The following is a 14,433-nucleotide window of genomic DNA, read 5'->3' as shown; positions in this document are numbered from 1 at the left end:
ACCATAACAATTTGAGCAACCCCAAATTACCATTCCTCTACTACTGACACCTATAGTAAAAGGAAGATTGCAGGATGAACCCTACTGATTTTGGTGACCCCGTGACCTTTCTCGTCTATACTGCTACACCTCAGCAAAAGGTTCTGGTTGGGTCTAAGGAGCAGCGTGGTGTCCAGGTGCTGCTAGCTGGGCCTCTAGACCCATTCTAATATTGTTGTCCCTGTCCAGAGGATTTGGCAAGCGAGTAAATAAGCAATTGACCGACAGACAAACAGGTTTATTTAATATGACGTGGCTCTGCATGAGGCTAGCTGTCTATGAGAGCGTCTGTGTGTCTATATGTACGAGTGACAGCTTGAAAGCTCCATGACATGACCCAAAAGGTACAAATGTGAAGAGCAGGGAGACAAATCTGCACACACAGCAGTCCTTGGATGTGCAGCCTCAGTGTTTGGAAGTGAGCAGAGGTCGTGACTCCCAGATTGGAGGGTGGGGACTGTGAGAATGTTCAACTGGACAACCCGGAGAGAGACGACATTGCCAATAAAACGTTAGATTTGTTGTGTAAACTCTAGATTCCATTTTTCCTGGGTGGGTCCACTGAGACTCATGCAGATAATGCAGCCATTCGAATTAAGCTAATCCATCTCAGGACCTGTCATAATTATTACATAATAACCTGATCGCGATTATTTGACACAATTGCAATTATTTAGCAAAATTGTCATTTTGTTTCCATGTTGAAAAATGTGCATACATCAAAAATATGTGTTAATAGCAGATCTACAAGCTCACAATATTTCACAATGCGACGCGTTGTGAGCTTGTAGGTCAGCTATTTCAATTTATTATATGTCCATCCATATATATAATCTGTGGTCTGAGTGGTCTCACAGATTTGTCTATTTCAATGAAGCCCCCCCACAGATAAAACCTTTACTTTTCATCACACATCATACCCTACAGGAGCAGACTTTGACTCATACCCTACAGGCACAGCAGACCTTGAAAAATAATAATGTCTCAGAGCCTGCTCCACATCCAGCTGTTGAAATTCAATGGCAACACCCACCAGGATTGACCACAAAAAGCCATTATATAACATCATGCTCCTTTTCAAAAGAAAAGCAAGTGCCCAGGAATGAACCTCGGCATCTTAAAAACTCCTCATTGTTGTGACTTGAAACATTGTTTCCCAGCTTGACAACCATCTGGTGCCTATTATAGGTTATAAAACACCTACACAGGAATGGCTCCTTTTCCTGCCACCGCAGACTGAAAAACAGTAGATGTCTGGGACACTGCACACATCGACTGTAACCTTATAACACCTCACCCAACCAAACACAATTGAATATTAAGATAACATACTGTATGTATGTGTATATATACATGGCATATAGAGTATATATTCCAACCATCTGTATGTGTGTGTCCGGCCGGTAATTGCCGGCTTTGACCGTTTATGACAAAGACCGTAAAAATATAAATCCTCCGGACATCCTGACCGTATCCAAAACCCATGACAATTCAATACCACACACACACACACACACACACACACACACACACACACACACACACACACACACACACACACACACACACACACACACACACACACACACACACACACACACACACACACACACACACACACACACACACACACACACACACACACACACACACACACACACACACACACACACACACACACACACACACACACACACACACACACACACACACACACACACACACACACACACGTCTGCATGAGCATCCTGCAGCCATAAGGATATAAGCATATACCATCCACAGTCTGTCCATTTACAATGTCAATGACCAGATTCTGTTCAACATACTGTGAAAAAAACACCAGTCGCCACTGAAAACACCTGATCCCAACTTGACTTCCAGCCCAATGCAAGGTTAACTCCCACAGATACTTGACTTCCACTGGCAAAGCCTCTCAACGCAACACCCTGGCGAGCCCTCCTCATTTTTTTTACCTCAAATAAATGTTATAAATAGTGCCGCGTCCTGTTGACTTGCCGTTCTCTCACAAACCCAAAGTGAATGTCTCTCTGCACTGCCCTCCTTTTCTCACAGTCACACACCCAGCTCTCACTCCCTCTCTCTCGGTCTCTCACACACACACCAGCTCACCTCTTGGCTTTTCCCCTTTACTCTTCTTAAGGTTTCCTTTCCTACGAGACATTTTTTCAGAGTCGTCCAGCTGGGGAGTGCCCATCGACTGCTGAGGGACCGGGAGACAGACCAACACACTAGAACCTAGCAGGTGTACTAGCTATAGAGTCAGCATGCGGTGTGCGAGTCTGCTGATGCTGGGGACGTGCCTCTCAGTTCTGGGCCCCGCCGCAGTATGGGGAGCCCCGGGCCAGTGCCCCAGTCTGTGCCACTGCCACGGTGACCTCCAGCACGTCATCTGTGACAACGTGGGGCTGAAAAAGATACCACGGGTGTCAGAAGTCACCCGTCTGCTGAACCTGCAGCGGAACAACCTGGGCAACCTGCTCACGGGCTCCTTCAGCGAGAGCAAGGGGCTCATCTCGCTGCACCTCCAGCACTGCCAGATCCGCGAGATCGGCGGCCAGGCCTTCAAGGGACTGAAGAAGCTCGTCTACCTCTACCTGTCCAACAACGAGATCAGCAGCATCAAGCCCGGCGCCTTCGAGGACTTGGCCGACCTCACCTATCTCTACCTGGACGGGAACCACATCAGCGACCTGCCCAAGGGCATCTTCTCGCCCATGAGCAACCTCTTCATTCTGCAGCTCAACGACAACAAGCTCCACGAGCTGCGACCGGGCACCTTCACCGGAGCCAAAAACCTGCGCTGGCTGCACATGAGCGGCAATGAGCTGAGCACCCTGCACCCGGGCTCTCTGGACGACGTGGAGAACCTGGCCATACTGCACCTGGACAGGAACAAGCTGTCCACCTATCCCCTCACTGCTATGAGCAAGCTCAGGGTGGTGGAGGAGCTCACACTGGGCAGGAACCCCATGAGGACCATCCCAGACATCGCCTTCCAGAGCTTTGGACGCTACATGGAGAAACTACACCTGGACAACATGGGGCTGGAGAAGGTTGGTGTCCGACTCTCTGTGCATATGGACAGTGTGAAAATATTGATTTTAGATAGAATATTTTTGGTCCCATGGAAGTCACTAGATATGGGGCCTCAGATTGTTATTGAAAAAAAAAAGCTTTCAAAAGACCCCCCCCCCCCCCACCCCCCCCCCCCCCCTCTCTTCCTTTATTTGTATGAAAATCTAAACAAGTGGTGATATTACTTGCAAGGCTACGCTAAATTAAGTACTCCTCTCATATATTCAAAATATACTTTAACAAGCAGTGATATAAATGTTATACGCGGTCAGCAAGACTATATCAAGGTAATTAAAACAGTGGTATATTTTGTCTATATTTTCATAAATAATTAAATCAAAGCCACTATTATCAATTCATCTTGTGAAAAGGTCTTTGTATCTTTGCCTTGGTATTTGTTTGGTTTGCATTTGACTTGCCTCTATTTACCATATTTCTTCAGCATAGTTTACACGTATTGGCTTGGCTCACTAATGGTCAACTCCGCCTTATTGGCAGCCAAAAGAAAAGTTTCTAACCCCAGGGCCACGGTTCTATGTATATGCCTGGAGCCAGGTGTTAAACGACAACATAATATATTAGGAACCAGCCAGGATTATGGATTACATAACCCGCGAAGTTCATGTGGTGCTGAAGACTGAAAGTATATTTACTGAGTGGATGGTCAGTGCACTGGTCCTCCATCCGTCTCACTGCACCCCAATAATACATGCATCCAAACACTAGGTGCATATAGCAACCAAAGCAGGTCTCATGTGTTTAGTGCTAGTCTTCACGGTGCAGGATCTTTGTGCGGTAGCTGGCAAACCACACATGGAATTCATTCCCATAAAGTTTGTAGAGAGCACTACAGTACCTATATTAATTAAAATGTGAACAATGCCCAGTGACTATATAATCCATCACTGTGAGAAACATACGTCTCCAGGCAATGTGACTTGCTATGCACAACATGCCGTTAAAACAAAACAGCCCTATTTCATACTTCATCATCCGATGGGGTCATGTGGCAAAAATAGCTCATCTAAAAGCTCAATATCTAAACAAAATTCACCAAAAATGACATGCCCAAAATAGGGACAGGTTGAAATTTCTAACAATGAAAAGCTGTGTGATTGAAACCTGATCGATCCTTCAGTGAAACAAAAATACTGAAATATTCCTAAAATACTGAAGTGTCTACTTATTCCAGCGATGCATCACACAATACTTTTTTTGCCAAAGCATAAATGAAGCTTAAGAATTTCAAGCATCTAAAGTGATACTTAGTCTTGGACATGAGACAGACGCACACATACAGTAAGAGTAGGAGTCCTTCTGTCTATCCAAGCCCTGCACAGCTTTATAATGACAGTATACAGTGAGTGCATGCCACGTGCTGCACCAAGGAAGCTGCTCTTCAGACATTCCAGACTGTACATTTACTTCATACTTGAGGTTCATCCAATATTTGAGTGTACCCATGGCACGGTATGGAGGTATCCCAGAGGATAAAATTGTAAAATAACAAACTTCTCACGCTGTGACTGTGTAAAGCATGCGTCTAAAAGGAGAGCTTAAGTCCCTTTTCCAGGTAAATGTGGGTATTTTTAGGGTGTTTTTGTTTGCTGGCTCTTGGCCAAGCATGTCCCAGCCTAATTATTACACAAGTGTTATTTTCAGCTTGGTGTGTTTTCTCCTCTCGGTAGGAGGGTCCTGTAAACAGGTCAGGAAGGGTTAGGAGACAGGTAAACAAGAGGCAGGGTGTTCCGTGGCCTATGAAGGAGTATTTTTAGCTTGCCATCTCCCCAAGTGAATAGACAAATGGGCCCTTTGCGAGCCTTCCTGGCAGTGAAGCGGCTTGACGAGAGAGAAATAGAGGAGGAGAGAGAGGGCAAAAACAACCTGGCCATGCTGGGCGTCATCCATCTTCCATTGCTTCAAATTACCAGACCCTCCACTTCTGTGTTCTCATCGCTCTGCAGTGGAAATTTCCAAAAAAGTCACTTCAACAGCCTCATCTCTCCAATAAGCTTACATAAGACAGTCAGTCGGTCAAAGCCTGGCCTCTTTCTCATGCCAGGCCTATGTCAGCTGAATCCTCCCTTCCTCTTCCTCCTGGAAGAGGCCAAAGTTGAACGAACGATGAACATCGGCTCATCTAGCACCATTGTGACGTTTTTAGCAGCCTCACAGACACCCATGAAGTTCAGGCAAGAGAAGAGGGGTGGGACAGGCGCCAAGTTTACATTGCATAAACGGGCATGAGAGGATGCTTTTAAGTCCAGAAGAGATTCCCTGGGAAAGCCCGTTGGCTTACCTGGTTAGAGTATACTACATAAATAAGGTTATAGTATTTCCTGCAGCTGTGACGCTTGTACAGGTGTATGAGCTATTTTTTTGCGAGACAACAAAGTAGGGCATTCATCTACCAAAGGGGGGGAAAATGGGAAATAAATAAATACAAGGCTTCTGCATGACAACAATAATATGTTGTTTAAATTGGGATTGGACCAAAATCATGAACAGACAGATAGTTCGACCAATAAACAGACAACCGCCATCCTTAGAGCTATGCACGGTCAAAAATACATCGATCTAATCGCAAGCCACAATATGGTTTATAAAATGTGTACACTTTCTGGGAATTTGATTATGTACTATGATTTTTGAGTGGTTGTAAAACAAATAGTTTTATATTTGATTAAATGAAGGCTTTGAGGTGGAAATAACTATCATATTGCTGTTCCCTGCTCCAGTTCTCTGATGGTGCATTCACTGGTGTGACAGCAGTCAAGTCGTTGCACCTGGACAACAACAAGCTGAGGTCCCTTCCGAAAAGCCTAGAGTTTGGTACCATCACCAATCTCACCCTCTCCAACAACCTTTGGAGCTGCACATGCCAACTTGCCCCTCTACGAAGGTAGGTGTCTCATTCATGTAGTAAGTAAGGAAGTATGTGGCCCATAGGGCAGGAGCCTATCTATGTAGTGTGATCCATCAATATGGAGCCAGCAGTTCAAGGCTTTATTTTACGAGAGCTGATTTAGGTTTGTTTTTATTCTCAGACTTTTTATTCTTTAAGACATTTTATTTCCCCATTCACAGGTGGATGGACACCAGCCGCCATCGCCCTGATGCGCTGTGTGCCTCGCCATCTCAACACAGAGGAAAACAGGTCCAAGACAGCACTGCCTTCCGTGGCTGCAAAGTCAAAACTAAGCGATCCAAGAAGGGTACACGCCATTGAACAGGTATTCTTTCCAAACATTCTTCAACCTTCTCCAACAAATGACTCTTTGCTAGACACTTACATAACTGTAATGACATTAAATCCAATTTTATCCAATTCACACAAATGCATTAACATGCATTTGTGTGAATTTGATAATTTACACAATTAAGATACTGACTCAAGTAATAGTTTTAGATTTTGGAATGAAAACCTTTCAGATCCTGCAAGAAGCTGGACACAGAAGAAGCTGGGCAGCCCTCAGTAATGACTATCTTTGAGTATATGTCGCGGGACCTGTGGCCTTTATTACAGCCAATTTCGTTTTGCTCCAGATGAACTCCCATGATAATTGCTACAGGTTTTTAGGCCGGACCCTTTCACAATAGGACGCTGGATTCAGACCATCACCACTTTGAGGAAGAAGGTGGTTTTGGAGAGGCTTCATAACCGACCGGCCTTGCCATTATTTCCTTTTCCATTCCTCTCCTCTCCCTTTCCCTCATCCTACCCGCAGAACTCTGTGTCCCTGCCTCACTCTGTCCCCATCTGAACTTTTCCTTGCCGGCCCTTGGGTCCAGTGAGCTGGGTCCAGGTCACAGGGTCTTCCAGCTGGAGGGCAGACTGTTTGACTTGGCTGCTGACTTTGTGTCTTTCCGCAGGAGATGCCGAGGAGAGGCCTGTAGTCCGGGTCCCCGTCAACATGTGCAAAGAAGGCGACGCTATAAACCAACACTACTTCTAAGCTCCGTCTATTCATCTGCCACATATCGTCACGAGTGCAAATGAACCCAAACACATACGCACACACAAATGCACATGCATGACACAACTCACGCGTAAGTATAAAAAAGTGCCTTAATAAATGACCAAAGACTTGAGAGAAACTTGTAAACAAGATGAAGAAAGAACCTTCAGACTAAACACAAATAAATAATGCACCTGTATGAATGAGGGGAATTGTATGCTGGGAAATATACAGAAGGTTATTGAAAGCACAACCCTTCATCCTTTGGCTAAGCATTTCTTATGCTGGGGGAGTACGCTTCCAGTTTAACAATGTACCCACCTGCAGGGCACGAGTCGTTACAGAATTTCTAATAAGTATGAAAACGATTTAAACCAGATGGACTGTTTTTGAACACACCAGAAAGATACTGGAGCAGTGCCCGAGAATGCATTTTTCCATCAATACAGGAAAATGCCAAACAAACAATGGAATATTATAGTGGATGAATGGTGTCCCCTGAAAAAATGTCAGTATTAAGTTGTGTCGGTGAGCCATGTGAATCATGACAGCTCATGGTGGCTATACACCGTATTTAGCTACTTTATATTGACGTTTCATTTATTCTTCTCAATGGCAATGCCTAAACCAGAGGTCCCCATGCATGTGCCATCATGGCGGGCTGAATCAATGTGCCCACATTTTCAATCCATCACAGATTTCACAGGTAGATCTTCCCTCTCTGCTCAAAGTTGCGTTAATGAGTGAAATCTCATGTTTTTTTTAGGCCCAAAAGTGTGTGATTGGAAGTAAAACCTGCACCGCACCCAGTCATTCCTCCATGGCACTCCTTGAGGCGCCTTTAGCCTAGACACAACTTGTCTAAGTAGGAGCAAGAGCACACGCACACACATGCACACACACTCCCCTTTCAACCCCTTCTCTAAACCGATGAGGAATTTGACAAGCATCCCACAGCCGTTGAGCGGGTAGTTGCCCATGTGTTTGTTCTCTGCACCTTCTGACAGCAACTGTATAAAGGGGGGACCCTCAGGATGGTACCGTGGTAATGCACTGCCCCTGAGAGTGTTTTACAGGTCCATTTGGTTACATCTGTAAACTCTCGGATGCCCTTGCATTGCCAAGATACTTACTTCTGCTGTCGGGAACAAACCACGTAACTCCAAAAGGTTCATTTTTCAGGAAATGAAAAATAGATTTTTTTTCAGGAAATGAAGAAAACCTTGTATTTTTTTTAAATCAAAGTTGGTATTGAATACCAACATTTAGGTAGTATTGTGACTTTATATATTGTCAATATTACTTTCATGAGAGGGGAAGAGAGGGGAAGAGGTGGTGGAGTTAGCTGCTTTAACAGACAGTTTGAGGGTCCAATGGAATTAAGAGGTTTTCCAAAGCGCCGTTTAATATTTTCATTGGTTCAATATTTGTTTAACCAATCACACAGACGTAAAGGGTGTTCAATAGCATTGATTTATGAAGAAAAAAAAATAAAAAACCTGAGATGGAGTTGGGTAGTTTCCTCCCGACAGCAACGTCATAATCCTACATAATACAACATCTCCTCACATTGTCATTTTTATTTATTGTTGTAACGGTTAATCTGTACTTCCATATAGGTCCGTACGGCCGTGCTGCTTGACACTGCCGTACAATGAAGCAAAACATGATGTTACTTCTCTGTTCTCTGTCTTGCATTTCTCATTTTCATCTCAAGGACCCCCAAATTGATATGTATATGGTCACAGACTCCCATTTGAAAAGGATTTTGTCCACATTTTAAGAAATAGCCAACAAATAGAGCAGGGCTCAAGTGTTTAACCCATTTTGACCTGAGATCAGATTCTAAAAATGTCTTATACATCCTGACAGTTTTCTGAAAAAGCTATGTTTCTATGTCAGTCGTTCTTCGATTTTTCAAAAATAGCAGACCTACAAGCTCGTAGCGCGCCACTCGGTGGCGCGCTATGAGCTTGTAGATCTGCTATTTTTCAATAGCCTAAGCATAACATAATGCTAACACCAAAAGGGGTTCCCGCCCAGAATGGGTGATGTGACACTGCACCCTTTCCAAGAGAAGCTAATGAGACACGGGGGCGATAGAGATGTGGGGTGGATCAAAGTTACCAAGTAGCATGAAATGAAATGAAAAATGGTCCCAAATTGCAAAGTTTTTTCTTTTCCAGTGCTATATTTCTCAGAGTACATTTCACCTTCCCACTGACCTGTTTCATTGTATTTAACCCATTCAGGCCTGACCTCAACATTTTAAATAATTCTTCTAAATCCTCCAGTTTTCTGAAATAAATATTTTCACCATTTTTCAAAAATAGCAGACCTACAAGCTCGTAGCGCGCCACTCGGTGGCGCGCTATGAGCTTGTAGATCTGCTATTTTTCAATAGCTAAATTATAACATAATGTTTAAAACACCAAAAGGGGTTCCCGCCCAGAATGGGTTAAGCCAATTGTTGTTTATTGCCGTTATTGTTTATACAGTAGACAAGAGTTAGGTTGAGACGAGGAGGAAAATATGCCATGTCTTTAAACCTGAAACACTGAAAGGTGAAAACAGCAAGGTGGTTTGTATGTGCAATTTTCCTTCTGTGGCAACACGCATCAAGTGTTGACTCGCACACATAAGTATATCATGTATATTGAACATTTCTCTGACTTTTGGATGGAAGTGATAATTGCTCATATCCAATAAATCTCTACAAAACTGAGCGTTGTTTGGTTCATATAAAGATTGACTTTTGGGTTTAATCCTCTAAGTGTATGTCTCCCTCTGCTGTACAAACGGCTTCATTGCATTACTGACAACTGCAAGCTACTGTCAACATTTTCCAAAGTGAGTGTCTTACTCACTGTGATGCCTGGGATGCCCATGGAAGTGATTACTTTCCCCACGACTTCAGGAGGGCAGGGGGCACCGGCCATGATAGCTATACATCACACAAACAATGAGCAGAACAATGGAATTATTTTCACATTCAGAGAAGCCAGATAATGTGTTGTACCACCATGGTGGTGTCATAGAAGATAACAGATTTTCATTTGAAAACTGGAACTACTTGAATAATAATAATAATAATACCTGCCTGGAATTTATATAGTGGTTTTCTAAGTACTCAAAGTTGCTTTGTGTGTGTGTGTGTGTGTGTGTGTGTGTGTGTGTGTGTGTGTGTGTGTGTGTGTGTGTGTGTGTGTGTGTGTGGCAAGGGGGGAAAAAACGACTCCGATAAGCAAATAAGATCAGAATTCACCTATAGCTAAGCCCCGGCCTCTCCCACTTAGACACTCCCACAATACTGGTTCATTTTTGGAACCAGACCTTCAAAATCTCTTCCAAATCCGTCAACAAGGCCTGCCATATGCACTCGAAAAATATGTGCGTGACATTTCTTTTTTAAAACATTTGTTTTATCATATAGGACAACTATTGATGGAGAGGTTTGTCTAACCCATGTTATGCTTAGCTGTGATTTGACCATAGCAGTTTGGGGAGGGGTTTTGCTATAGGTCAATTCCCTTTCCGAGTTAACTTTCAGGGCGGGTTTGTGGGGTTTGGAGAGTGCATTCCAGAGGGAAGGGGCAGCCACAGGGAAAGCCCTGTCGTTCCAGGTTCGGAGCCTAGTTTTGGGGACCACCAGGAGGCCGGCTTAGTGGATTTTCGCAAGCTTTACGGGCATGATCTCAAGAGGTATCGGAGAAAGAAAGCAGCTTACAGCTGTCACACTCACCGGCAGATACTGATGACAAGTCAAACTTCTTGAGGTCTGGCTGATTAAGCATGTCGACAAACATGGTAGGAGTACCATAGAGGAAGGTGCACCTGTGACGTTAAGAGAGGACACATGAACATAATCCATCTGCAGTAAGAGTAGGCTATTCATTTAACTCTCAATCTCACAGATATGCTGTGTGGGAGTACATTATCTATGTTGGTGGTAGAAACTGAAAATAATCCAAGAGATGGGTCAAATTTCACTGCGGTAACGTGTGTGACAAATCATATGACTTTGACATCAAGAAACAAAACAAGATATACCGTACATCTTTCACCTGAAAGATGTATATCTTTTAGGTGAAACCTTTTAACAGCTTTAACAGGTCAAGCTGGTTTTTGTTTGGCATACTTTTGTTTGGCATACTTTCGGGGGCGTTGATAACAAGCTAAAAGCAATTGGTTTCGATATCAGTGAGCTGGATGCAATCCTACCTGGAGGGGAGAGAACAGATGGTGGAAGTGAACGGAACACTGTCCCCCCCCTCCCAGTAAGCAGTGGCGTTCCACAAGGAAGCATACTAGGGGCTCTACTGTTCCTAATATATGTAAACGACATGACTTCAGCTTGTGACTGCAACTTGTTCCTGTTCGCAGATGACTCAGCACTGCTGGTCTCGGACAGGGACAAACTGCAGGTTGAAAATGCCCTCAGCTCTGAACTCGGTAGAATCTGCACCTGGCTCGCTGATAACAAACTATCTTTACACCTGGGAAAAACTGAATCCATTCTCTTTGGATCTAATAGTAATCTCAGCAAGGCAAATGGCTTCTTGGTTAGAGTGGGTGACAATGTTATCACACGTAAAGATGAAATTACCTACCTAGGTTCCATCCTGGAGGCTAATCTTTCCGGTGATAAAATGGCCACCAACGTAATAAAAAAAGTCAACCAAAGAACAAGATTCCTTTACAGGATCTCCTCACTGGTCGACAAAAACACCTTGAAGACCTTAACAGGAGCCCTTGTACAAGGCTTCTTTGACTATGCATGCACCTCCTGGTACCACAGCACCTCAAAGGCCCTTAAAACTAGGCTCCAGACCTCCCAAAACCAACTGGTCAGGCTCCTAACCCACCTCACCCACCTCACCCCTGCCCACTTTGACAGACTGGCATGGCTTAGGGTCGGCGACAGAGTACAGCATCTTGCAATGGGTCTGGTCCACAAGATTCGATACTCCACCAAGATACCCATGTACCTGTGTAGATACTTCCTTAATGTTAACGAAGTCCACACCCACAACACCAGAGGGAGTGCAACGAACCATGTTCAACCCAGATTCGGCACAAACAAGGGACTAAATTATTTTCGCTCCTATGCCACCAAAATGTGGAACGCCCTACCAACAGTCATTAAGACATGCAAATCCCTTGACTCCTTCAAAACCGCTCTCAAAGGGCACCTACGGATGGATGGCTGCAATTCGAAACTGGCCCCCGTAAAATCTGAATCGCCCCCCACCGCCCCCCCCTTTTCCCCTCACTGTATATGTTTCTTTTCCCTTTTTACCTCCATTATGATGAATTCCTGTACTGTTCTTTGTCTATATAGAAGTGTCTATTTGTACGTCTCTTAATGTTTTGATGAATTGAACATGGTGGACCCTGTTGTAAACAAGTGTAATGCTTAATTGGGTCGTCCACTCACAGTTAACAGCCTTTGTATTGAGTTTGTGCTTGAAATGTACTGTAATTCTGCAAACTGTTAATACAATTTTCAATCAATCAATCAATGCTCCAGATAGCATTTAGACATTATGTCTAGATGATGTTTTTCAAATGATGATACAAGTACCATAGAGCAGGTACGTTGGGGTCATAAAAAAAGCTAAATCTGGAAATGTTTAAAAAATATTCTTTCAATATCACCAAGTGCCAATTGTTACGGTACACATTAGCCACACAAACACGTTAAAACGCCTGGGGGCGAGAAGCAAGGGCGAGGTCGCGTGCAGCCGTGCACTGGCCATATATGGAGCATGTCTTGAGTGTACAGGGTTTGATGTCTAGAGTTTAAATGGACAGGTAGCAGTCAAAAGGGAGACATTGAAGAGGAAGGATGGATGGGGAAGGATCAACATATATCCATATACTAATAGAGGTAATTTGCCAGTCTGATGTCATCCATAGCATGGAAGGTTTTGGTCTTGTAGTTACATTCTCACTTGGCGACTTATTGAAGCCCCTTCTAGACAGATGAGGAGTCATTTGCTGAACGCGATTCCTCACCTTTCCTCACAGTACTGTCATTTGACCTCCTTCCTTCGCTGTCTTTTCAAACATACACTTACTGTAACTCTCCTTTGCTCAACTCCAGTTGGGTTTCCATATACCAGGACGTGTACCGCACTGCCTGCATTTGCAGTCGTTTCCATATACAAGGACCCGGTCTTTTGAGAGCCGAGCGAGGTACAAATCTGGCCCCACTCTTTTGATGCTGTACTAGGACTAGATGGTATAAAGCTTGCGAGTACAGATTGGTCAGAGAATCATCACAGCTGTGTCAACACGGAAAGATAACTTATTTTAGCTTGGGTTCAGGAGGTTAAAAATAAATAGATTGATTACTTTTCACTCTCTAGAGCTGCCAGGTTGCTCCGCCCATCGTAGCCAGCCGAGGGGAAGACCAGGGAGATCCCGTGCACGGCCATACACATACCACCTCCCACAGAGCCAAAGCAGTGGTACATGGGCACAGGGAGACAGGCACGAGTATGGGGCTGGAAGAGAAACAGACAGTATCATAAGAGGGACATACAGAGTGGATTGTAATGCTTATAGCTGTACTACAGTACATCAGTTGATGAGTCCAACAAATGCTATGTGGAAATAAAAACGTCTGGGTTTCCGAGGCTAAATGCTATGTAGCTCAGTGCCTTTTTTCTACCTGTATATTTATAAAGCCCTTGAGATGCACCATCTCAGAGTGTGTTTTGGGGTAGTGTGGTACATTTAGATAGGGAAAGGCAGGTGATTCAATCTCAATGTGGGGTTCACGGCCACCTAGGAGGACACCCCAGCTAAATTGTAGTTTGGAACTAGTCTCTCAATACAACAGTCAACAGTCTGTCGGCGCTGTTTTTCCTTTATTTTTTACTCAGATTGGTTTGGAACTAAATGGACCCATAAAGAGGTCTGTAACCTTCAGCGTAGCGTACAAATGGAACCACTTGGTTCCATTCTTCGATGTCAAAATAAAGAATCTACCTCCACCTTAAGGATATTTTTTATAGCTGCCAATAATACAGAAAGGTTCAGAGTAATCTTGACAGTATATTTATACTCACCCTCCAGTTATAGCCCACTCGCAGGCCAACAAAGTAGGCATTGTTGACAATGTTATGATGCGACAGTGTGGCACCTTTTGGGGCCCCGGTAGTGCCCTGGGGACAGAAATTATGTTTTAATAACCTTGCTCTTACAACCACATTATTTGGCTCACATTCCTCGCAATGGATTTTTTCATGGCGGCCAGTACTTGGAGAACCCCAATAAACAATTAAGACCCTGACAGACTGAAATCATGAGGCGCTCGTATTATCGTTTA

The 14,433-nt window shown here is 44.0% G+C and overlaps 2 protein-coding genes across 2 annotated transcripts in view; one reads left to right on the top strand and one right to left on the bottom strand.

The window, feature by feature from the left end:
- Positions 1-14,433, bottom strand: part of LOC306914758 (medium-chain acyl-CoA ligase ACSF2, mitochondrial-like) — a 39,454-nt gene that overhangs the window by 7,353 nt on the left and 17,668 nt on the right. Inside the window, exons 7-10 of the mRNA XM_079491947.1 lie at positions 14,174-14,269; positions 13,455-13,606; positions 10,840-10,931; positions 9,965-10,041 (exon numbers count right to left, since the gene is read on the bottom strand). Coding sequence (XP_079348073.1) covers positions 9,965-10,041; positions 10,840-10,931; positions 13,455-13,606; positions 14,174-14,269 — 417 coding nt within the window. The remainder of the gene's footprint in view (positions 1-9,964; positions 10,042-10,839; positions 10,932-13,454; positions 13,607-14,173; positions 14,270-14,433) is intronic.
- On the top strand, positions 2,327-7,287 carry chad (chondroadherin). Its single transcript, XM_079491948.1, has 4 exons — positions 2,327-3,116; positions 5,877-6,040; positions 6,226-6,371; positions 7,012-7,287. The coding sequence occupies exons 1-3, from the start codon at positions 2,328-2,330 to the stop codon at positions 6,365-6,367; spliced, it is 1,095 nt and encodes a 364-aa protein (XP_079348074.1). The 5' UTR covers position 2,327; the 3' UTR covers positions 6,368-6,371; positions 7,012-7,287.

Source organism: Electrona antarctica (genome assembly GCF_951216825.1).
Source record: "Electrona antarctica genome assembly, chromosome: 22".
In the NCBI taxonomy this organism is placed as follows: domain Eukaryota; kingdom Metazoa; phylum Chordata; class Actinopteri; order Myctophiformes; family Myctophidae; genus Electrona; species Electrona antarctica.
Note: the sequence above shows the minus strand (reverse complement) of the source record. Positions and strands in the feature narration are given on the sequence as shown.

What these genes read in the sequence shown, in the direction of transcription:
- chad (XM_079491948.1), top strand. Translation starts at nt 2,328, where the DNA reads ATGCGGTGTGCGAGTCTGCTGATGCTGGGGACGTGCCTCTCAGTTCTG. An exon ending in ACAACATGGGGCTGGAGAAG is followed by an intron (nt 3,117 to 5,876) that starts GTTGGTGTCCGA and finishes TCCCTGCTCCAG; the next exon opens with TTCTCTGATGGTGCATTCAC. An exon ending in CAACTTGCCCCTCTACGAAG is followed by an intron (nt 6,041 to 6,225) that starts GTAGGTGTCTCA and finishes CCCCATTCACAG; the next exon opens with GTGGATGGACACCAGCCGCC.